Source organism: Clinocottus analis, unplaced genomic scaffold (genome assembly GCF_023055335.1).
Source record: "Clinocottus analis isolate CAN_PGR_092001 unplaced genomic scaffold, fCliAna1.0.p SCAF_7, whole genome shotgun sequence".
NCBI classification, from domain to species: Eukaryota; Metazoa; Chordata; class Actinopteri; order Perciformes; family Cottidae; genus Clinocottus; species Clinocottus analis.
This window is the reverse complement of record NW_027176229.1, coordinates 7444710-7469654: the sequence shown is the minus strand read 5'-3', so window position 1 is coordinate 7469654 and position 24945 is coordinate 7444710. Positions and strand designations below refer to the sequence as shown.

Sequence of the window (24945 nt, the reverse complement as noted above, 5' to 3'; positions counted from 1 at the left end):
ATAAATGGCTGGATCCATTTTATTAAAATAAAACAATAAAACAGACAACATAGATCACACTAAATGATAAAACATTGGAAATCCACCATAAGATGTATGTCACCTCATAGAGGTAATGTGTTAATATGTCTAAGCAACATAAATTAATTGAATTTTTTTTTTTCAGATATTAATTATCTCCTTATTGATGGTGCTTTTAGAGCGCTAAACAAGATGGAGCACTTCAGACAGCAGAGGTGACACTTCAGGAGGGTTACAATTACTACAAATCCCCCTGTATATATATGTAGTTTGTCTGCATAATCCTCACATGTAAATAATCTCAAATATCAGTAGGTAGTACAAAGAGAAATACTGTGGCAGGACTGAGGTGTGATGACAGTCTGTGATCCCTGACCCCACCCAGAAGATAACCTTTTCCAATATTTCACACACATGACACGATAAAATAGTCTTTTTTTTATTTTGAATTGCTTTTTTTACAACCGTTATCATTGACATAAGAATGTTTTTTATTCTTATAAGAGGTCGCTTCCCCCCACAAACAACTCTCACACACAAAGTCCAAATAAAAGTTAAAGACGGGGGTGTTGTTTCATTACAGCAGCATCTTAAATGCTTGAAATAATTTTGGTAAAATAAGTAGGAAAACATTTAAGCATCAAAAGAATTGGCATTGTGTCTTCCTAATGTAGTTCAGTACAGGAGAATAATCTGCACATTGTTAGATAAAATTAAAAAAAAAGTTATAAACTGGGCGTAAAGGCCGCAATGACAAGAGAAAAGAAAAAAAAGAAGATTTTTTGGGGAAAACACTAGCCATCTCAGCCTTGCTTTATGAAAGGCAACATGGGCATGTGTGGTGAGTGTGTTGGGTTGTACAGTGGGGATCTGCAGAGCAGAGATCGTTTCACAGATCGGTCCTGCTCCATCACGTTAGGATGGTGTCGTCTATCTCTTCATTGGAGTCTGGCAGGCTGGCAATTTTCTTCAAGGATCGACGGTGACACTCTGACAGTAGGTCGTTACTTGCGGAGTCCAGAATGGCAGTAATACTCTGAAATGCAGAAAGAGAACAAAAATTATAAATTAGAAAGAAAAAACATTTCCTTTATACATTAAATCTCCATCTGTAAATGATAGTAAACAATCTGTAGTCTGACCTGCATGGTTTCCTCTCCCAGTCTGAGTCGTAGCAGGTTGACGATGGTGTGTTCGCTCTGTGCTCTCACGGTGGTGTTCTTGTCCTTGGTGTTGTCCAGCAGACTCTTCAGCAGCGGCTTGATGAGATTGGCCTCCATGGAGGGTGTTTCCGGTTCTTTGAACACCCACCACAGCACCCGCTCCGACACCAGTCTGATGTCACTGGACTGATTCTGAAGACACTGCATGGGAACACAGACGATAGACGGTTGAAGCAGGTACTTGTTACAGTATTCATCTTTTTACATATACTCAGTTGTTGCTACGTGTATTTATTTTACAGCTATTTGGTATTAGAGATCTTCTGATATCAGCTTTCAGAATGCAATTTAATTGTAGGACTGAACGCTTTGAGAAATAATCATTTATGACAGCTTTTCACACAAGTTATTGGAGTTTAAAAAATAAAACGAAATAGCTTCAGCAAATGTCTTTGGCAGCTGTTTAACAAACATCAATTAATGTATTATATACTTCTCCAGCTGCTGCTGACCTAACATTACTTCATGCTAATAACATGGTACCAATACTACCCTGGTAATAAAGTAACATCAAGCAACAAATTAACAACCGTTTCTCCCTAATGCCGCATTCACACCAAACGCTTATTTTTATTTTTGCAACGCTTTTTTGACTCGACTTTATGTGGTATATTTGCGTCATTCGCCTTTTCGCAGCTTAACTCCGTAAGAAAGTTAAAAAATAAAATCAGCTGCCCAGGGTAAAATTCCCCGGATCTTCTGCATCGCTAGGCCAAGAGAGCAAGCGCGTTAGCGTTGTCCTTAAAAGCTGCTCATTCACATGAACAGAGGAAGGAACATAACCCTGAATGAGGACTTAATGATTTAGCAAATATTAGGTGTTTAAGATTAACAAGTCTTTATGTATTTGGACTGGTAGTTTAATTTACCTCCAAAACAAATGATGAAGTGATTTATGTGTTGGACCAGAAAGTTGTAATTCCACTGTTTGGCCACTACGTAAAATTAGTTTCAAAGCCAGATGCTCTTACTGGAGACTTGGTTATCACCCCATTTAGACTTTTGTGGTAATCGTGTTTCTAGCAACCTGATTAATTACATTATTTACTCTCCTTTTTGCTCTGAACACGTGACATCCAGTGCATGTCTGTCGGTCCTGGGAGACGGATCCTACCTCTGTAATTCCTCCTGAGGTTATTTTTTTTATTATTATGCTGAACAGATCAAAGCTCTTTGAGGCAAAATTGTGACACCAGCTTCTCAGAATTATCTGGATTTTTAGATGTTAAATTGCCCCATATGTTCATCAGCTAGTTGCCAACTGTCTGACTGAACCTTTTCCCGCTGAAAACAGCTAAAAGCGACACCAAGAGGAGCAATGAAACTACATAAGAACAGTAAAATGTGGGTCCAAATACCAAAACAGTAGGCAGAAAGAAAAACACTTCAAGTACCTGAAGAGAACTGCAGTCAGGTAAAAATGATGCGTTGGTTTGTCACCAATAGCAACACATTTCAGATTGCAATCACTAAAAAAATAATTGTTAGTGCAACTCATTTAGTTATCTCCCAACAAGAGAACGTGTGCGGGGAAGGCACCAGATCACCTGTGACCATAAAAAGCAATAAACATTTCTAGAAAATTAAGCACCAAGCAAATACATTTGAAATGTGTTTATACACTTTATCATTTGCATAAAGCCAGAACTAATAGAGTAAAGAACTTCCTTACTTGTACAAATACTGAAAAGGGAAGTAAATAGCCTGTTGAATGAAACAGTTCCTGCTTTACCTTGACAAGCTGTGTTATGAAGCGCTGGGAAACACTATTGGTTCCCTCTGTTCTGAGATGATGCCTCATCAGGTATCCCATCGCTCTGATCCCACTGGTGGCAATGGGAATCTAGGAATAGAGCAGAGTCACAGTCTGTACTGACACACTTGAGGGCAACAGGAATGGACGTACAATGTAACAGTAGAGGACACAGGACTGTTAGCCATTCTAATAATGTTATATACTGACTGTACGCTTTATACAGTTGACCCTGTATTTTATAAAACAAAATCAGGGGGCAATTGTTAATATACTATTGATTTTGTAAATGGAAATATTCATTGGATTTTATATTGAATAGAGTAATAATCAACAATTTGAAGCACTGGTTTTCTGAATGTGATTGACACCACTCTAGCTACATATTTCTCACAGATGTTAAAGAACAGGGTGTCACGCAAACTTTCTTCTCACCCTATCAGCAGTGGCGTTGGTCAAAACGGTCTCCGTCACTGTATCACAGTATTCCTTCGCACACAGCTTCTCAGGAGCACACTTGATAGCTATGGCCATGGCCAAGCTACGACCATGACGCACCATCCAATCAACACCAGACACATCCGCTAAAGGGAGGAACGACATCCATTAGCTCATGCCAAAGTCAAACTTTTATGAAACAAATACAAAAATCGTACTGTAAACATTTATAACAAAGGCACATGAAAAATACTATTTGTGCTTACACAAAGCAAAACACACATTTACTAAATTACTATTATTAATACGGTTTGTACACCAAGTTAATTGTTGTAATAAACAGCAATTAGAGGCTAATTTGAATACAAAGCCCAACATTATACACATAATGTGATACGTGACGTGACCATAACTTGGCATAGAAATACCAACCCAAGACGTGCTGAAGTAGCACACTCTTCAGCTCCTCTTCTGACAGGAAGGCACACAGCTCACCAACACAACCGGCTGACGCCATACGTGTTGCATCCTACGTGCACACGAACAAGCACACACACATACAGAGTGTCGTTTATTGTCAGTCTGACACAGACGCTCAAAACCACATTTTTAGAAAACCACATCCTCTCTGTCTGACTTCCGTTTTCTAGTGTGATCACAGAAAGAAACTACACCAAAAGATCAACTGTCTGTCAAATCCTTTCTAAGTGCTCATTACTTTTATACTTTGCTTATTACTTTTATACTTTGTTTTTCATATGTAATTACTTAATGAATTCAGCAGCTTTTACAGGCCTCAGGGTGCAGAAAACGGGCGTGTTGCCACAGATAAAAGTTTTCTCCGCATCTGTTCCTCCTGTCATACCTCATCATGTCCCAGCATGCCCAGCAATGTGGTGGTGATGTTCTTGCGGATTGTTGGGTCCACCTTCGATCCGGCCCCCTGGATGACAAACCTCAAGGCTTGCAGCATCGTCTCCCTGTGAGAGAGGTAAAGAGCACAACGCATTGAGCAAGCATGAGAACAAGCTTTAACAAAATAATATTGAAAAAACTTGATCTCTAAACCTGAACCATCCAAAGTCCATTTGATTTTATTGACTTCCTATAAGTGACTATAATTACTTTGGTGAATAGGCCTGGCTGAATTAAATGCCAAACCAGTTTGTAACATACTATGTATAGATATAATCTCTCACACTCACTTTGGTTATTGAAGAAGAGTGACAAAATATATGTGTTTATATATGAGTGGGACAATTGATTAAATTGTCAGTGCTCTCTAGTGGACAAGCTATGTATGGGTCTGCTTCTCTCTGAGGTGCTTCTTTGTCTTCGCTTATCATCCACAGTTTCACTGATCTTAATGCTGTTTATATCTGCAGCTACTTTTTACAGTTAGGTGAAACAGTGACACCACTGTTTCTGTTCTTGTGACCAGAGTAGAGTCTGGTCGCAACCGCTCGTCACAGGTTACGGCTGCGTGAGTTGTGAGGAATTTAACAAAACAGTTTTTTTCTTTCCCTTTAAGGAAAGTTTCACTTAATTTGCAGAGGTAAAATTATACATCATTACAATCAGATACAATCGAAACGGTGCCTTGGGTATACTACGAAGACAGACTACACATGTTTTAAAACAGATATATTGAAATTCTTAAAATAGAGGTTCTAAAAATAAAGCACAACAGTTGACAGAGCTACCCGATTAAAGTCTCCTCTCACTTTCAGATTTCGCCACTAGTCTGCTGTATGAGTGCTCACCTGACTCCTGAGTCCTCAGCGTTGCGGATGGCAGCGAGCTGCTCAGTGAAGAGCGGGTCCACCTTGGTGTGGATGGAAACCAGTTGGCCCAGAGCCTCAGCAGCCTTCAGCCTCACCCCACGGCTCGAGTCCTGCAGGGCCTTGAGGAAGGTAGTTTGCAGCTGAGGCAGGAAGGGCTTCAGGGCAATGCCCACCTGGAGGAGGAATAGAGTCCAGAAGTCAGAGCCAAACACTGCGACTTAGCCACCGGACTGATAACGGTCTCTTGAAAAGTATTTGCCGATTTACATTTTAGATGCTGCTACAGACCTTTGCCAACAGCAGGGTGAGAGTCTCCAGCAGAGCGGTCTTCACCGTCCAGGCAAAGCGGTCTCCCAGGATACGAATGAGCGGGCCAGTGATGTTGATGACAGAGGGGCGCAGTGCCTCAGGGGAGGTCAGTTTGATGATCCCTCCTAATGCTTTCGCTGCCTCTTCTTTCTGCTCAGGGGTACCAGTGAGGACACCTTCTCTCAGGACAGGCAAGATGCAGGTCACACCCTGTGGAAACAAAGACAATAACATGAAGTGCAACAATTATTCTTTTTACTGATTTCTCTGCCTACTGAATAAGCATTACTATAACAGCAAACAACTATTTGCTCTGTAAACAGTTAGCTTTTTCAACACAGTTGCAGTTGATTACACCGTTAGCTGATAGCTGTCGCCATGTTGAGAGCTGTGTGGAAGCAATTCCTCAATCATAGATGTGCTCTGAATTTGTAATTTAGCATCTAAACAATCAATTGATTATCACATATTATTGTTAGTGTGTTATTAACCAGGCTTATACCATGGCCCCTGAATATTTAATTTAATAGTTAAGGTGGAAATCTGTTATAAAGGTGTTTGCAGTCCTAAACAGAGGCACCAGTATCAAACAAAAGACAAATGAAAAAGCTTGGTTAAGTTTTTTTTTTTTTGTAATGTACTTATTTGGAACTGCGATATAATGAAAAGTTCCCTATAAAAAAGACCTTTATCAAAAACAAGAGAGCTAGAAATGTAAGAACCAAATCATCGCGCTGGAATAAAATCCCAGCGCTTTCTGTGTCAGGAGGAGCCTTCTTACCTTCTTGGGCAGACAGAAACCAGGCAGGTGCTGGCCCTTAACGTCTGCAGCTACTGATTTGATGTCACGATGCAGATCATCAATCATAGCCAGCTGGCTGCTTGCGTCCAGTTTCTATACAAGTAAAAACAAACACTTTGGCACTCACATTTACCTATTGATTAACACATAATCAAAGTACTGATCTGTACTGTCTTTTTACCATACTGTGTGCAGAACTATGAAAATTGTCTTTACATCAATGCCATTACAATGAACAAAGATCAACACACCTTGGTGATGGAGTTGATGGTGTCCCAGCTCTGAGTCAGGACATCTGTGTTAGAGTCATTGAGAAGGCGGATGAGGCCTGACAGCAAGTTGCGAGTATGGTTACTGTAGTCCAGGCGGGTACGGGCAAAGTAGGCGTTGAGGATGGTGACGGCAGCCTGTCTGATGCCGGGGTCAGAGCCACGTGTGGCCTCCAGCAGGTCGTCTATGATGATCCGCTGGCCCACTTCATCCTCTACCGAGAGGATCACTGTTTGACAGTTGCACAACTCCTGAAGCAAAAATAACACATTGTGAGTAAACAACAAAAGGCTCAAACACATTAGATATAATAGCTCGTGAATGCCAGCATTACCTGCGCTTCTTCTTCTGTTCCCAACTTTCCCTTGAGGGAGGAGAGAAGGGCGGGCAGGATGACCCCGAGGTGGCGAGTGAGAGCGTCTCCAGCCACAGCGGACAGGAAGGCCAGCACACGGGTGTTCACAGGTTTAGCAGTCAGCTGGTACGGCCGGAGGGAACAACCGCCATAGTCAGATACAGCCAGACTCAATAATAATATATAATAGAGTAAACTTTGACTGTCAGACTTTACCTTTGGAACCAAGTAAGGCAGCACAGAGCGACTCTTCACGGCCATGACTTGCTTCAGGCCATCCAAAGCAAACTCAGCCGTGTCCTCGTCGTCCTGGGAAAAAATGTTTGTTTTAAAAGCCAGACTGACAACATTTGAATGCTATCAGTGTTACGTTTGCGTCCTCCTCGCTCCCTCACCAGCTGTTTGAGCAGAGTAGGCAGGATGTCATCCAGCGCCTGGTGACCGATGGTTGCATGAAGCTGCTCAAAGGTTTTGGCTGCAGCCTCTCGGACTTCCTCCAGAGGGTCACAGAGCGCCTTCCTCACTGTGGGGACCAGTGACTCAGAGAAGACGAGCACCTACAGTACAAACACCATCAGGTTAACAGCGCTTTATGTCTACTGAAATTCTTAGACTGCTGGTATAAGCTACGTTTAAAGACATTAAGACAATGGTTGTCCTATGTTTTTTTTCTATCACTTTTTCTATTTAATTTCCTAACTGAAAAAAAAAAAATTCACTTTGATGCCAATGGAAATAAATTGATAAAAAACGCTAATCATATATTTTGTTAACAGATGATTTCTTTCGGCATTTTTAGTTTATTGACGGTATATAATCACTGAAAATCAGGATATATCTATTAATATGCAAAAACTAAAAGACATTTGTACTTAAATGTACTGCTTTATATTCAATACTTTGAGTGTGAATAAATAACATCTATAAAACTGATCTGGACATCTGATGTGACAGGATCGACAAGCTATTCTTATGCTTTGCTTCACTTTTGAGACCTTGTAAAGATCAGTACATAGTATATTTTTTTAAAATTCTAATGTATTTGGTTGGATTAAATAATTAAAAAATAAACTAATCAATAGAACAAAAAGAAAGTGACGGCAACTATAACCTATATCCCAATCATTGTGTGTCACAGCGGATGCGTGACTCACCGCATCTTTGCTGGTGGACTTCATGATCTCACTGAGGCCGATGCAGACTCCCTGCCTCTCGTCACTCTTGTCAGAACGCAGTCCTTCCTCCAGGATGGGAATGATTTCAGGGAGAATCTTCTCCCCCAGTTTCCTCACCAGATCTCCCAGCGTTCGAGCAGCAATCTAAAACCACAACAACACACGGGGTCAGTAAAAGGCTCTTTGAAGGTATAAATAAGGAAATATAAAAACGATGTGTTTGCAAAGTTCAAAGAAGTAGTACCGTTCTCTTATCAGACCAAGTGGAGGCCAAGAAGCCCAGAAGCAGAGTGAAGAGTGTTGGGAGGATCTCTCGAAGAGTCCTGGGGGTGTTGGAGACCACGATCTTCCACACGTGGAGGGAAGCCTGTCGAACCACCAGCTGAGTGTCTGAACGGCCCATATAGAGGCCAGAGAGGACACGATTACGCCGCTCGCCACCAAGAGCTCCAATGATAGCCTGAGAAAGATAAGTTCAAAGGTCAGCAAATCTTTACACATCAATCGATAAAAACAGACCACATTGCTGGGTGGGCAAGTAAATATATAACAAGGAGCCAACTTCCTTTCATGAACTCACTGGATCTATAGAGGAATTATTTGTAATTTTTGTAGAAAGTAAATGTATTCATACTTTATTAGAAGCAGCTGTTCCAAAGTTGTCGTCCTCACAAGCGGTCTCCGTGGTCATCTTTCCTGTCACTCCAGAGATATGGAACAACAGATCTCCAAGCAGCTGCACAGAGCTGAACCTGCAAAAACCAACGAGGAGATGGAAGGCACAACCCGTCAATATAAAAGTGGCATTTATTCAGTCACTGATGTGTTGCGGCGTTTTTAAAACCGACCTGATTCTCCACAGGTCATCAAACAGGCCCTGCTCCAGCTCAGGGAGCAGCAGAGCAATGGCGGTCTCAGCATACATGCTGATGATTCGCTGGCCGGCTCGCAGTGCCGTGTCTCTCACGTATTCATTCTCATCAGCCAGAGCCTGGCGGACAACACAGGTAGTGTAAGAGCAAAGGCTGAACACCCGGAATTGAGATTCCTGGATTTTTTGCAAAAACCTATTTAAAAAAGGTAATAAAAAAAAATACACACTGGCCCTAATATTTTTAGTATGTGTCAGCGTGTGTGTGTGTGTGTGTGGTCTGAAGATCATGTACTGAAAGAAAGATGCTTTTCTCCTAAACCTTTAATGATTTACACAATAGATATGATCCCACCTTAAGTTGCTGTAATAGAACTGGATCAACTTTTCACCTGCAGCACTTAAATAACTAAATTTTGATTTTCAGCTCAGCGGTGTGGCGCATATATATATATATATATATATATATATATATATATACATTATCTTTAAATTAAAAATTTGCAGGCGACTTAATCTCACAAGCAGATAACGTATTATTCTGCTTGGGGATCCTGAGAAAAGTACAAGAACATTCCCAGGTGGTAGTAATTTTAAAAATCACAGGAAAATCATCGGCCACAGTAAAAGGAGTGAAATTTGATTCAATTTTGAAGAAAAAAAAGTTGTGGTCATAGAAATACCTTGAGAATGCAGGGGATGATGGGCCCAATGTAGGGGGTGAACCTGTCTCCAAAGGTGAGGGGCAGATAGATGAACATCATGATGTAGCCGTCTCTGACGTGGGAAGCGATGTCTACCTTGCTGGCAGTTTGCACCACATCTGGCATCAGCTTGTCCAGCTTCTCCACTCCAAGTCCAGCCATCACCTCAGCCAGACCTGAAGACACCCACACACAAATCACTCAGTTAGTCATTAAGAACAAATCAGGAACAACCCAGAGACAAGAGTGTAGAAGAACCGACCTTGTGCGGCTCCAGAGCGATCTACAGAGCTCTGTTCAGAGGCCAGTGTCTCCATGAGCCACGGCAGCAGGTCATCAAAGCAGGATTCACCCATCCCCTTCACCATGGCACCCAGGGCTTTGGCTGAGACCGTACGTACCTGGAGAGGAGAAGACGACAAGCAGTTATAGCTTCAACTTATCACATGCAGAGCATATATTTCTGTCACTGTTTCTAACTAAACACACCTCAGGCACCGGGTCCAACAGGGAGGCTTTCAATCCAGGAATAACACTAGGCAGGTATGGTGACAGATCCTGTAAACGACAACACGTATCACACCATAACACAAATACAATTCCTCTGAATACAAACGTTTGAAGGTCAAATAAACATTTTATTTAGTTATTTAGCTCAGTGTAATGATTAGAAGATGCTGTGTACCTTTTGGTCAGTGAGGGAGTACATGTTGCCAATGATCTGAGCGGCCATCTTGCGGGTGTCAGTGGAGCGATCCTGAAAGGCTCTCTGGACGATGGGCATGATGAGAGCCAGGGAGGGGGCGTCGATGAAGTGGACAAACTTGGTGTCCAGCAGCGTCTGCAGGCAGGTCTGGGTCCTCTTGGACGGTTCAGTAAGAGCGTCCAGCAGGATTGGAGTAATGGCTAAGAGAGGATCAATGACTCTGGTATTAAAACCTTAGCTTACTAAGCATCAGTGGTAAACAAAAGTACATTTTATAACTTTTCAAGTCTGGTTTTGCTTAAACAAAAAAAAATTCTGCAATATCTGAGCTGCTAACTAAATAGCTTTTACTGTTTTTTAGCGATTAAGTTGTTAACTAGAATGTAAAAATAGTTTTCCAGTGCACAAAGTTCTTCACAGATTTAGCCACTTCATTTTGCTCTCTCAGTGCACGAGACACATGATACATTTAACTTGAAAATGGACGTGATTATGATTCATACTCTGAGACACTTACCCAAGATTTCCGGGTTGCGGATGACAGAGCCGATCTGGCGGAGGGCTTGCTGGCCGGCCTTCTGCACCTTCACATGGGAGTCAGTCAGCACCTCGGTCAACTTGGGCACAATGCTGGGCAGGCAGGACGACAGCTGCTTGGGTGCACAGAAAGCCATAGCACCAAGCAACTCCACCGAGCCTGAAGGAAAGAGGGGAGTGATCATAAGAAGCGACGTCTGAGTGAACCACTCATTTGATTGTGACTGTCATTATATATGAAAACAAAATGTTTTTAATCATTACTCAGTTATGCACAGCTATAATCACAATTGTAATCAACTAGACAAGACTTTATAATATTCCCAGATGACAACACAAACTGGAGAGGGGCTCCTAACCGGCTTTGGTTCTCCAGGACTCCTCCTCTAGGGCCACCAGAAGGGAGGGAAGGACCAGCTTGACCCCGTGGGCGCTCAGGTTCCTCATCACAGCCTTCGCACAGTCATCTGCAGCCTGTTAAAAGTGGAGGAAGGGGGCTAAAACCTACACATTTTATCAAAGTTTCCTGAATAAGTGCATGTTTGATGGATCACATGTTACGCCAACTGTGCTCTCTTTAAATGTGGATATACAGAAGCACAGGATGGGGAAACAAAAATGTATCATTCGATGCAAGACACTTTAAGGATTCATTCATAAAATGTAAGAGACATATTTAAGCAGAAATTTAAATATGAAAGTAGGTCAAGGCTCTGGGATGTGGTCTGCCTGCTCACCTCTCTGACATACTGGTTTCCGTCTCCAAAGCAGAGCAGAAGGTGTGGCAGCACATGGACCACGTACGGCTCAAACAGCTTCCCCAACATGTTACACAGCATCTCAAAGGCAAACAGCGCTCCTAGACAGAGAAAAACAGTTTGTAAAGACGATGTCGTCTCACATCCATAATACAATATATAATAGAATCAATGTGTGTAAATTCATACCAAACCAAACAGTTCAATGGTGGCATAAGCCTCACTGACCTTCCCTCCGTCTAAAGTTTTTCTTGTCCTGGATACCGTCGGTCAGAGTGGCCATGATTTCCTGCTGTTTGAGTGCCAGGATCCCCAGACCTTTGACCAAGCCTGCCAGTCCGTACGCTGCCCCCTTCCTCTCTGCGTACTTGTCGCTTTCCAGCAGCAGCTGCAGCAGGTTCTTTACAATCCCTGCGGCGTCCTCCTTGATGGCAGGGACTAAAGGAGGTAAACAGCTGGCCACTGACTCCTGGACCTGAAGAGGGATGACAAACCACATATGATGAAAACTAAAGCTATGAAAGACTGTATTGTTGATGAAGCATCCAAGAGTTTTAATGATTCCAGAGTAAGTAGGGAAGCAGGGTTATCGGCTTACCTGCTGTGAAGGTGTAGAGAGTGCAGTGATGAGCTTGGCCACGATGGGTTTGACTTTGGGGTCATTTTTATCCAGATGTTTTGCCAAGGAGCCCATGAGAATGACCACACTCTGACGGACAGAGTCGTAGCTGGCGTCCTGAGGGGCGTCCTTTAAAAACTCCTCAAAAACTGGCAGCAGGGCGATCACATTGTCCTGATACATAAGACAGGTACGTAAGGTACAGTGCAAGACATACATGGGCATGCAATACATAGCAGAAAGTATCTGTGATTGTATGAAGTGTAGCGTAACGTTGACTGAAAAACAAAAGTACCTTTCCGTGCGTGTTGAGCGCAGAGAGGGCAGCGTCCAGCATGCAGCGGCGCACCTCAGCGTGGCGGTCGTTCAGAGCATCGGGAACGAAGAAGAGGAAGAGAGGGGTAACCTGAGATTCTTTCAGGTACTGGGACAGCTTGTTCAGAGCTAGAGCAATGCCACCCCTAAAAGAAGAGCACGTGAGAAAGGGTACACAAAAAAAATAATTTAATATGTTATGGTTTCTAATACTCTGTTATGTGATTAGCTTTTCTGATAACATCTGATAGATAACCACTAAGGCAAGACATTAATAAGCAGACGATGTGGGCTGGGGGTTGAGATATAATCGGTCTAAAAGTTACAAACGTAAAAGTAGTGAGCTTGTTCCTGCTTTCTTCTGTCATAACAATTGATTTGTCTTTTTTTTTTGTTAACTTTAAATATTTCTGCTCTGAGAAATAGTATGATAATGTGGATATTGAGGTGGTTGATTGTCTCAGACTCTGGGACACTAATCTTCAATTTAAGAATAAAAGGCTAAAAACCTGTATTTTATCCTTGCAAACAAACATTAGGGTTTACCTGGCCTCCCATTGGTCAGGTGGGGCTTCAGAGATGACTCTTCCCAGGGCATCCAGCACAGGAGGTGGTCTCTTTAAAAAATGAATTAAAAAAAGATCTTTAGACTTTTGAGCCAAGGTTCCACCAGTATTTGTAGTCAGAGCTACAGGAATAATACGAATGTGGTTTGGCTGTGGTGCAGGGTCTCACATAGAGTTTCTGGTGGTAGAGCTCAGTGAGCTGGCCCAACACTGCGGCAGACTGGTCTGTGTACTGGGACACAGCGCTTGACAGAGCTTCGGCTGCAGCAGAACGGACAGCCTCCTCATGGTGAGTGATGTCACCAATTAGCATTGGGCAGAGCTCAGGGACCAACTCCAGACCCAGAGATTCCCAGAGTCTGAGGAGGAGTGACAAACCAAGCAATTAGTTTAACTGTTTAATTTACAACATGGTTTTACAACCTCCTTTGAAATGCAAAAAGATTTTTTTTTTAAACTTTGAGAATGCAGTTTGAAAAGACAAAAGAAAATGAGTTGTGATATGTTATGAGTGTAGAATGGTCATTCAGAAAGGAGCATGAAACCTCATAAAACATACCTTTCAGCCAAGGCTCGGCCCTCCTCCTCAACATCAAACCTGGCAACCCAAAGCCTGCGCAGCAAACTCAGCCCACTGGCCTCCGTGCTGTCTGTCGGCAGAGCGAATTCCATATTCAACAATCCCTGAACAGAGAGATTGGGTGTTAGTTGCATGTTTAATATGATTACACACTACATTATTGCTTAACCAAGGTTACCAGTATATGTTAATAGAAACGCTTTACTTTTTAAAGATTCATCTTCGGCATCAAATATGGTGACTTCTTCTGTCTGAAGTTCACCAGTCTGCTGATTGATAGGGCCAGCTTCAACCAAAGTAAAATTAACCGATTCACAGCTCACCCTCAGGGCAGCATCCCGGACAGAGAAGCAGGGTGAGAGGAGGGCGCTGAGCAGGACGTCTATCTCTTGCTGCTCTGCCACGGTGCAGCCCTCATCTCCTCCAGCACTGTAACACAGCGCTGTCAGGCACTGAGACGCCAACACCTGAAACACCGCAATTTAATTCATTCAATAAGTCAGTCACTCGCATAATACAAACAATAAAATCATAATACAATTTCAGAATGAATGAATGAATGAATATATATATATATATATATATATATATATATATATATATATACATATATATATATATATATATATATATATATATATATATACATACACACACACACACACACACACACACACACACACACACACACATATATATACACACACACACACAAACTTTAAGAAGAGAACCAAAACTTCAAAAAGTAAGTGTGAATTCCTCAGTTACCTGGAGTCTTGGGGTAGCTGTGGAAATAACTCTAGTCAGTAGCAGCAGCATGCTGACACGTGGAAGCAGTTCTGGGCCGTTCTGAGAGCAGAAAAGACAACACTTAGTCACATAACTGGCTGTGCTTACAAGCTGTGAACAATGTGTGCAAACCCAAAAAGACAGCTATGTTGATGACTGGGAGTAAATCATTCTGGGGGAAATAGGGTGCATGATAACATTTGGTCTTCAGTTCCTGTGCAGGTCATAGTCAAAAGGAAATGCAGATGTCAGTTTCTACCTCATCTATAGCAAGGTCATCCATGTCTGTGGCGGACCGGAGCTGCGAGTGTTCCAGGATGATTTGCAAAGCTCTGGTCATCTTATTCTCCGTCTCCTCAGTGCTGCCTGAGGACTCCCTGAGCATAGTGTTGAGGAGAGGGAAGCAGACGGAGAAAGCTGGAGCAGACAGTGGAGCCGTGACGTCTGGAAAGAAGACAACAATCCAAAGAACTTAGTATGCCATCATCGTCACCTTTTTTTATCTTGGTTCTTTGATACAACTCTGACTGGCTGCTGGTGTGACATTCAAATGAAAAACAGTTTTCAGAAACTGACAGAACAAAAGTGTGCATGCGTGTCTCGATCTGGGAGTCGCTCACCACTAGTCTTGGCATCCCTCTGTGGGACAGTGTGACTGTGCAGCAGCAGTATGGTGCGGTGGGCTGCTGTGTCCAGGTCCTCCTGTTCCCAGGCCTCGTCGAGATCACACTCTGGCTTCAGCAACCGTAAAGTCACATGTCCCACAAGCGTGGCTAGAAGGGGAAAAAGTGACGGCGAGTGAAGATGCTGTGTCTGTCAATACAATAAAGTACCAAGACAGGCCATGTACCTAGTTGGTGGAAGCGTTTGGGCATGAGACAAACTCCAATGTCCAAGAAGACTTGCTGGATGCAGGGAGCAGCCAGAGGGGACTGTAGCAGGGGTATTAGGACCTGGAGGACAGCAGGGAGCTCCTTGGTGAGCTGAGGTGCTCTCTCTATCAGAATGGCTTCCAGCAGACCGACCACGCTCTGCAACTCCATACGCAGCTGGTGACAACAAGAAGTACACCACAGATCAATAAGGAGAAATAAAGAATATCAGTTGTCAGTATGAGATCATTTTATTTTGGTGACTTGGGTTCATACCCCTTGAAGTCTCTTGCGAATAGCGGCCTCCTTTTCCAGCTGGATTTGTATCATTTCCTTCTGTTTGACGGAGAGTTGCAATTCCTCCTTGATGCCTTTTTTCTTATTTAGCTCCTGCAAGATCAAAGAGAAGTAAAAATGTGTTCCAGAAATGAACACCAGCAGAAATACATGGATGATGGTAAGTGGACTTTACCTCCTGTAACTCCAGTTCAATGATCTGTTCCTTGTAGGAGTAGGCCTTGTTCTCTCTCTTCATGTTGACTTTCTTGGTGCTTTCTTTCTGGGCACTATATAAATATGTAAAGGAGGAAGATAGTGAAAGTAAAAAAAGCCAAATAAACAGAAAGTCCAGGCAATTGCTGTTTGGATCACCATGTTGGGAGAGGCTGAATGTTACCTTTGGACGATGCTGTTGTCATACAGTTCTCCCTCAGGTGTCAGCATGATGGCATACTCCTCCCTGGTGACCTGAAGTAGAGCGGGTTGGGAAAGCCCCTCGATGACGTGAGTGACTACTCGCGGTAACAGCTTGTTCGGGGAGAGGCTAGAGAGAGCACCGACCGCATTTTTCACCGCCTGTAGAGAAGAAACGTGACCACTGAACATCCAGCTATCATGTAAAATCTATCCTTTCAACCAACCTTAGGTAATTCACAGAAATCGGTACAATTTAGTGTTTGTGTGTGTGTAGATCGTGAAAGCAGCAGACAGTGTTTAATATTGTCAGACCTGGGTGTCAGCGTGGACCTCCAGGAGATGTGGCAGAATAGCCTTGAGATTGTTTTCTATGAATTCTTTTGCTTTTATGTTCATGGAGAGGAGCAGAACAGGCCAAAGGCCAGCGCGAGCTCCAACTGAAAGAGACAGACACAGAGCGGATGACAGAGCACCAATACACCACCGCAACAAATTATTAATGGGTATTTTCCAACCTGCACCTGATTTCCCCATGTTTAAGTATCTAATGGGGAAAAGTATTTCAGAAATCGCCCCGAGAATAATGTGTTATTTATTTGTAGTGATCGTTCCATAAAGTTGTCAGACCCTTGAAATAAGATCCTGAGCGTGTCAGTGGCAAACACAAGCACTTTTAGTGGACGTACATTGACAATGCAATATTGCCCTGTATGAGTACATTGTAGCATGTTTCACCACAGACTGAATGGTTTTCTCTCAATACAGAACCAATTTTAAAAAATACCTGCCACATCAATCGCTTACACATGCACAATAGGGTCCAGGTTGATATCAAAAGTTGCCGTTTAGGCTACAAAAACCTGGGTAAAACATATTTAATGTTTAACCTCAGTGGGGTCAACCAGCAAGCAGTAGATTCATCCTGGAGGGAAACTCATGCTCATACCTATGGATGGATGATGTGCAACGATGAGGACCTCCATGGCCAACTTCTCTGCTTCGGCCGGGTCGCCCCATTGGCTGGCAGAGGAGCAAATTACACACAGCGCGTCCAGCAGGACACGAGGTGGAAAGTAGCTGCGACCAAGCTCAGTCAGCTCTCCTGACTCTGACACCAGGACGTCCTGGGGCAAAACCTGACAATTTACATCACACAGTCAGGAACAACAGGAAGAAAAATAATAACACAAAATTGAAACAGTTTAGTTGTAGCAGTTGACTGATTCAATTATCCACAGCCAACTCTTAAAGATTTATGTTTGAGGTCTATGGTGAGTAACCAGTCTGTACTTTGTGTTTGTTGATGAGCACGCAGAGTTCTCCCAGAAGGCCGTGGGCAAGACTGGATCCACCCTGAGCGGAGAGCAACTTCTTGATCGTCTGTTGAGCACGCTTCCTCACACGCCAGGTCCGAGACAGCACGACTGCAACTGTAGCGTATTGATACATCCTACAGAAGAGTTACACGCAGGACAAATCAGCTTCTGATTAAAAAGGTAAATGACACAAATCTGTAATAGATTTTATGCTCTGCATATTTCCTGGACAAAAAGTATTTGAGAACTCTTTGGGCAAAACCTTTCAGAAAGCAATTATAGCAACATCTTGAAGCTTCTATTGAGGTTTATAGAATGACACTTTGAATGTTTGTTGTATTTTATGACATCACCGTACATTTGTTCATTATTATGATATATAAAATTATATTTATGGTGCAGTTGAATTGCTGTTGGATCTACCTGTTAATAGAGGTGCATGTGGCAAGCAGGAGAGTAGTGAAAATGTTGTTTTGATTTTGAGGATGAACTAAAACAAATATGAATTGAAACAGAATATTTTGTTCCAAAAAAACATATTGTGAATTTTGGAAATTATATGCACCTTGTTTTCAATACATTTTTACTTCTGAACATTACAATGCTTTGAAGTTAATGGAAATGTTTGGCTCAAAAGTCGGAAACAATCAATTTGAAGCATTCAAAGGTTAATTTAGAATTAAAATGTCCATGTTTAAGGTCAAACATTCTCTGCATGGTATCAAGGACACAGACTCACTGTGATTTGCTGTTGTTAAGCCTATGAGCATGGTCCAGGAAAAGCCTTTCACAGAGCAGCAGTACTGTGAGTAGAGCTGAAGACGGAGTGAAAAAGACAGACCGGTCACCATTTCATTTCAGAATACTAATGAGCTTTTTATTTGCCAACTTAAGTTGAATATTGCCTTACTTTCTTCACTGGCCTGGGAGAGGAACTTCTCTGTGGTTAAAAGTGGCTTCTTTTCATCTAAGATCAGATTCCAAAAGTTGGAGAACTTGGCCTCTGCAGAGACAAATACAACAATGTATTCTCATTACTTTACCATTCCTGTATACTCCAACAATCTCCACGAGTGGGACAAAATTAGCAAATTCTGAGATGCCAGCCTCACCCGTCTGTGTCTCTAGTAGTGCCAGTCGACTCAAAAGAACAGAGGCTGCCACACCTTCTGCAAGCAGAGCCTGCTGGGAGTTCTGTGCCGCAGCCTTCTCCACTGTTTGCAGGAGCAAAGGCACGAGGTCTGCGGCTTGGGTCAGAGTGTCACCTAAAAACCAGGGAAAAGGTGATGGCACCGGAAAAAGGATGTAGTTCAACCCAAACGTCTGTATGTTCGACACACAGCATAACGTTCCTCCTGTGACTGACCTCTGAAGGCCCCCAGCATGGCCTGAAGGTAGGCGTGTCGAACCAGAGAGGTGGAGGTCTTGAGGGTGAAAGCCTTCTTCAACCAATCCAGCAGAGCGGTGGGAACCTCCACTGTGAGACGCCCGGTCCACTGGGAGAGCACAGACACCGCGTGCACCAAGGTAGCCTCGTGAACTACGTAAAATGAAGACAAGTTAGTACTCGGCAGAAACATTACACTGCAGTCTCTTGAAGAATTCCTAACCCTAACCCAAAGATACCTTCTTGTTGGAAAGAAGGGATGAACATCACAGCGACTGCAGAGCTGAGAGTCTGGCTGGAGGATCCTGACACGGCATGATGGCTGCAGCTGGCGATCCCTGAAGCAAGATGAACATTTTTAGATAGGAAAAAAAATTAAGTTTGCATCGATATGTTGCGGATAGCTAATAATGTTTACAAGGCTTCTTACCTGACCAAACACTCATCTTTTGGGCAACAATTGTGAGCTTTCCCTCTGACCCTGCAACCACAATAATTAGGACGGTGAGCATTATGAAGGTGAGAAAAATCATACACGGTTAAGAAAATATTTCAGTCTGAAAGGTGAAACATTTGTTTACCTCCGAGGATCTTGAAGAGGTGAGTGACAATGTCCTGCACAGCAGAGGGGTCGCTGCACTGCTGGGCCAAGTTCTGCATGGCCTGAACTGCTTCCTCCATCAGTTGGGCATTATTAGCCTTCAGCTGACCTGAAACACAGACCATGCCGGTAATTAACTACACATGCTCATGCTAAATTGATTGCCCAGTCTTTCAGTAATTTGTTCTGTGACAAATTATACCTTCATGACAGCGGAGAGTTTGCTTTAAAGATGTGTTTTGTAAGACACATACAAAACTAAATCAACTGAGCATCCAATAAAGCCTTACTTGCGATGGCCTTTCCAATATCCATGGCATACTGACTGAGGTCCAGAGTTACAGCCGACAGCAGGCAGGCCACGGCTGAAAAGAAACCAGACAATTCATTCGTTAATCCACTGCATGGGAGCTGCCAGAACATCAAACAGGCACATTTTCAACAAGATTTGTACGTTAAGTTTTACAACTAGAGGCCTCTACACAAATAAAGAACACAAAAATGCAAAACACTCCTATAAATATCTTGCATCAAAGTTATTGATACTGGTAGTGATGCTATTTTTTTTACAATAAGAGTGTTCATGTGTCTTTTGCCATTCGGTTGCTTTACATGGAAAAGAAGCAAGGCAATACTATGTTTTGCTTTAATGCAAAATGATGCTTCAAAATAAAAATATGGGAAATAATCATTCTAAGAGCCATTTTGTGGTGTTTCATTATGTTCGACCTCCCACCACTGGGTGGCGTAAGGCCGACTTCAACTGAGTCAAAGCCTCCATAATTAGAAGGAGCATTAGGGCCAGCCGTGGCTCCTTTTGAAGTAGCAGACAGTTTTTTGACTGTAAAACAACTGATATGATAACACAGAGATGGAAATGTTTATGATTTATTTAATTTGAATACATGCACCTAGGTTGTGCTGACATGGTTACGATTTTGTTTTGTACAAATAAACGCAACGGATCAACAAACAAACTGGACGTTACGCCTGGACGTTGTCATTAATGAAACGCGTCAGAAGCAAGCGGCAAGGGAGCAACCTAAGGTTGGATAGGCAACGGGGGCTCTACAATGATCAAGTCACAGCATCTTACTCTGCATCGCGTTCTCTGGACTGCGCAGCATCGTCTTCTGCAGTGTAGGAAGGAGCAGCTCCTTGAATTCAGAGTGGGACACATGACGCAGGAAGGAGCCACTTTTGTCCAAAATGTAACGTTGTGGTTTTGTCTTGCTCATGAGGACTGACTTTATGTACAGGTCCAGCACGGCACTCTGAAAAAACGCAGACACAAAGTTATATGTTGAAGCAGCCTCAAAATATATTCATCTCAGAGTCCATATACTCCTGGAAAGAATGTGAATGCAGAGTTTCCAAAGACAGTTTGTTAATGATGTTGGATCTGTAATGATCAAGAACGGCTGAAAGAAGAACTCACTTTGTGCTTTTCTATTGTCGCTTTGTCTTTCTGAGCAGTGCAGAAGTCTAAACACACCCCCAGCATGGCCAGAGTCGTGGGGCTCTGGTCCAGACTCAACAGCGTGCCGATGTATTGATCGACCAGTCCAGGGTTCTGTTGAAGACAAAACATTGTCACAACAACATGCATGTGTTGTCGTCAGCTCACAAATTTGCATTATTAGATGTTTTGAACAGGTCAAGTTTAGGTTGTATGTTCGGTCTAATATCACATACTATTATATTTCTAAAGCCTTGTACCGTTAATAAAACAACTTTTTTTTGGATGTATTGTTACTAAAACTGCATCCCTCAAAAAGCCAAAGTAAAAAGGAATAATACTGAATGAACATTATTCAATATGGATCAACATTAACTCTCATGAGTTATACTCATAGTCCGAAATGTGTCTGTGTGTTGTAGAGCGCCGTCAAGGGCACTGAACACAGCGGAGATCGATGGTCTCAACAAAGCAAGGTCTTTATTTCATATAGTGGCATCGACCGCATGCTATTTATTTTGTATTTATGTTAAGGCCTACATAGGAAGTTTCTATGGGCTATTGCTGTGATATATTTGATGTAATTAATGCACATTTTGTTGCTGTTTCAATATAAATCAAAATCCATGAAGTGTGATTTCTGTCTACATCTATCGAAATGATATTCAGAACAGCCCTGCTACTTTTTTATTTTATTTACCTGTTTTGTATTATTTAACATTTACCTGTAATTTTATTCTTAAAACCAACAAATTCAAACTACTAAAATGTCTGTTTCTGAATCTGGATTAAACAATACTGTTAAGAACATGGAGCTAACTATACATCAGATCATTTCAGCTCCACAAAAAGGTGGATTAGCAAAGACACCTGGGTCCACCTGGAACATGACAACGCAGCCAATTGGACCGGCGCGGGTTATTTTGGCTGATTTTAGTGATTTAAATGAAGTGAAATAAATTGATCATTTCATCAGGTTAAATCAACGCGATTTGTTTTTTTGCCACTGTATTTCATACTCACTTTCTTCCAGAGTTGACTGAGATTCTTGAGGCTCGATTTCTGAGCCGTGGTCTTGGCTCCACCAACCACCTCGGCTACAAGGAGGCTCTGGATTTCCACCTACAAGAGAAGACAACAGACTTCAAGGTGTAACCGGCAACATCCAAAAGAAAACTTTGACCCCGGTCAAACTGTATGACTGGCTATACGTACTTATTTCAGAGTCACACACAATTTGATCTTAATTTGAAAAGAAAAACTTTTTTTACTGACCATTTTCTTCCAGAGAGGTCCTTCTTTTTTCTCTGGGGAAGAAAACACTCTGGAGACTAAAAGGCAGGTCCAGGACAAGCCGATGAAAGCAGCAGAGCCGGTGCTTTTGCTGAAAGTACAATAAGGCCATGATAGGTCATAAGAGGAGGAGAATGACAACCACAATAATAGTAAACAAAGATTGGTTTCTAGAAACATTGTTTATTCATATTATAATATTGTTTCTGCTTATTTCACTAATTAATGCTGTTTACTTTATTGAATACAATTCTGTACAAACTAGGGCTAATTGCTATTGTTTTGATTGACATTGCAATAAATTGTATGATATACAATACTGGAGAGAAGGTTTTATTTTTAAATCACTAATTTTCATAAAAAACTAATTATGATTATGATGTGATTTTTTGCAGGAATCTATACCATTAATGTTTGATTAAAAAAGGGTACTTTGACAACATTTAGCCTTGAACAATTGCGCCGTCTGCGATTTGAAAATCGCAGGAGGCAATATTGTGATTTACTTGGATTTGGATTAATCGCAGAACTCCAATGCAAACTTTGTCAAAGTGTAATGTAGTTTTGTGTTACTGCTGACTGTGCACCCACATCATTCAATTATTTATATTTTATTCTTGCTCACTCTGTCTCTCAGACAGACAAAAATGAAAGTGGTCTTATGCTGACAGTCCTAAGATGATGCATTCAGTCTTTTCCTTGATAAAAAGGTAGGAATTTATTACGGATGCAACAAAAAACGTCCATCGATTGAAAACGGCACTGTGTGTTATTTCCGAGCAGTACCTGGGCTCTCCATTTTTGCTGATGACTCCGCTGTTCAACAGACTGTGGAGGAGGCTGGTCACCAGGATGTCGGGCTGACTGTCAGCCAGCTGGGCAATAACAGAGAGGAGCTCTCTGCGTGATGCAGCATCCCTGAGAATCACACACATCCACGTAAACACAAAGGACACAGGGCTGTATAGCATTATACGGACAGGTGGTTCTATTATTATGTGTCTATTCCATCTTTATTATGACGGTAAGGCTAAATAACAGCATCTCTGTAAAATGCAAAATACTACTCAACAGCACCACAAATGCCATAAACAAAGTGGAATCAACACCACATTACATTGTAACATACCGATATCTGTGTGGCGTGAGACAGAATAGCTTGCATAGTCCTTTCACAGCAGGCTCTGGTAACTCTGAAAAAGAAAAAAAGCGTATTTTTTAAAGACACATTTGTGTTGATTATTGCACATATATTGATGCGTAGTGTAATAAATTAAAAATCCCTCACCTTTGCCTTTTATACATCGTTTCAGCTCCCCGAATATCTCCTTGCGCTCTTTCACACTGGCTGTGGTCACTTTTACAGCAAATTTCTTCAGTGTGTCTGAAACCTAAAGCAATAATCACATTTAGTATGAAGCCTTTTGAAGTAAATGGTAGCAGTACGATAACGTCAGTCCGACCTAAAGTCCAAAATAACAAAATATTCAGGTGATGATCACATGGGGCAGGGAGGAGCGGCGGCTTCTTACATGATAAAGTCTGGACCCGGAAAATACTTTTGAGTAATTTGGCTCATTGGGAGAAAAGAGGCACGTTTATTTTCTGTTGATAAACTAAATTACTTAATTGTCTCTGTTCTAGTTTCAGGTTTGTCAATTCATATGTGAGACCTTGATGTTAAGATCAAACTGCAATGGTTCACTTTATTAGGTACACCTGAACAAACTAATGCTACTCAGCCTTACCCAAAAAATATACCGTGACAGATTTATAATGTTGAGTTTTTGTTGACCTCATCAGGAATGTGTCAACTGAATTATAAGTTTATTAGTGAGACCGTTTGCAGTGATGGTGCACTGAACATTATATTGAGATGAGTTTCTCATGTTTAGACTCCTTCAACAATGTCATAAACGCCTGTGACCAAAACTGAACAGTATAGGCCCCATACAAGTAAACTCCATGGCAGAACAGTTGAGTTGAATTAGCTTGAATATGTGTACCTAATACAGTGGTCGTTTTAAGAATGAATTGACTACGTGGGATCAGAGGAAATGTTTCTTTGTGGAGCTTCTATGTGACAAAAAAGGGGGCAGTTACCTTTGAAAGTCATATTTTTTTTAATCAATTCGTGGTCGACTAAAGGATTGTGTACGGACCACATTGTATGTAACGCTAGTCAGTATGTAGTCACAACAAATCAGATGAGTAATTACAATTTACCAAATATGGGAGCGCGATTTATGCTCGTTTGCCCAATTTAAGGAACCGAGACCAATTGAAGTTAATGACAGTACGTTCAACACCTCGACACATTGGATTACAAGACGACATAATCCGAATAAAGATGCAGTCATGTCCCACTGTGGGCAGACCACAGACCCTTTCCCCTGCCTGGTTCTCGTCGTGGTTCACACTGTGGGCTACGTAGCACGGAGCTAACAGCCTGCACGCGAGCTGTGTAATGTCACCAGAGATCCTCGCAGAGTGCCAAAATACACCAACGCGTTTATAAAGCAGTGGTCGAGATTCCGCTAAATTGGTTCCTACCACACTCGGATAGCTTTCTTTCAACGGATAGACTACTGTTAAAAAACAGCCACACAGACCTGCGTGTCCGCTGCCATCTTGCCGGTCTCGGTGCAGGAAGAACTTGTTGGAGTCACTTCCGGGTCAGAAGTGCAACGTAACATTTTTTTTTTCTTCTTCAATGTGATCAATTTTTCTAAGATTTTCCCTTTAA

At 42.1% G+C, this 24945-nt stretch overlaps 1 protein-coding gene across 1 annotated transcript; it reads right to left on the bottom strand.

The window, feature by feature from the left end:
• Window positions 1–460: 460 nt before the first annotated feature.
• Window positions 461–24837, bottom strand: gcn1 (GCN1 activator of EIF2AK4). The gene is made up of 57 exons (XM_068566930.1): window positions 24812–24837; window positions 23488–23590; window positions 23329–23392; window positions 22986–23117; window positions 22182–22290; window positions 21930–22028; window positions 20886–21020; window positions 20544–20721; window positions 19738–19812; window positions 19428–19556; window positions 19277–19327; window positions 19086–19184; window positions 18826–18999; window positions 18572–18724; window positions 18370–18462; window positions 18199–18274; window positions 17434–17593; window positions 17090–17279; window positions 16456–16580; window positions 16124–16302; window positions 15920–16013; window positions 15724–15837; window positions 15426–15624; window positions 15196–15348; window positions 14835–15019; window positions 14555–14635; window positions 14110–14253; window positions 13766–13890; window positions 13376–13565; window positions 13187–13257; window positions 12621–12786; window positions 12305–12499; window positions 11935–12181; window positions 11686–11807; window positions 11308–11422; window positions 10929–11108; window positions 10391–10611; window positions 10195–10263; window positions 9968–10106; window positions 9685–9881; window positions 8979–9121; window positions 8765–8882; window positions 8375–8590; window positions 8110–8274; window positions 7351–7512; window positions 7172–7264; window positions 6935–7078; window positions 6582–6851; window positions 6310–6423; window positions 5508–5738; window positions 5199–5392; window positions 4301–4415; window positions 3868–3964; window positions 3433–3581; window positions 2977–3087; window positions 1164–1385; window positions 461–1057 (listed from the first exon to the last, which is right to left on the bottom strand). Exons 1-57 carry the CDS (start codon window positions 24827–24829, stop codon window positions 932–934), a joined length of 8019 nt encoding a protein of 2672 aa, XP_068423031.1. The 5' UTR covers window positions 24830–24837; the 3' UTR covers window positions 461–931.
• Window positions 24838–24945: the final 108 nt, after the last annotated feature.

What these genes read in the sequence shown, in the direction of transcription:
- gcn1 (XM_068566930.1), bottom strand. An exon ending in TCAGTCAACTCTGGAAGAAA is followed by an intron (nt 21,021 to 21,929) that starts GTGAGTATGAAA and finishes TGTCTTCAACAG; the next exon opens with AACCCTGGACTGGTCGATCA. An exon ending in CCTCTTCAAGATCCTCGGAG is followed by an intron (nt 19,328 to 19,427) that starts GTAAACAAATGT and finishes TTGTGGTTGCAG; the next exon opens with GGTCAGAGGGAAAGCTCACA.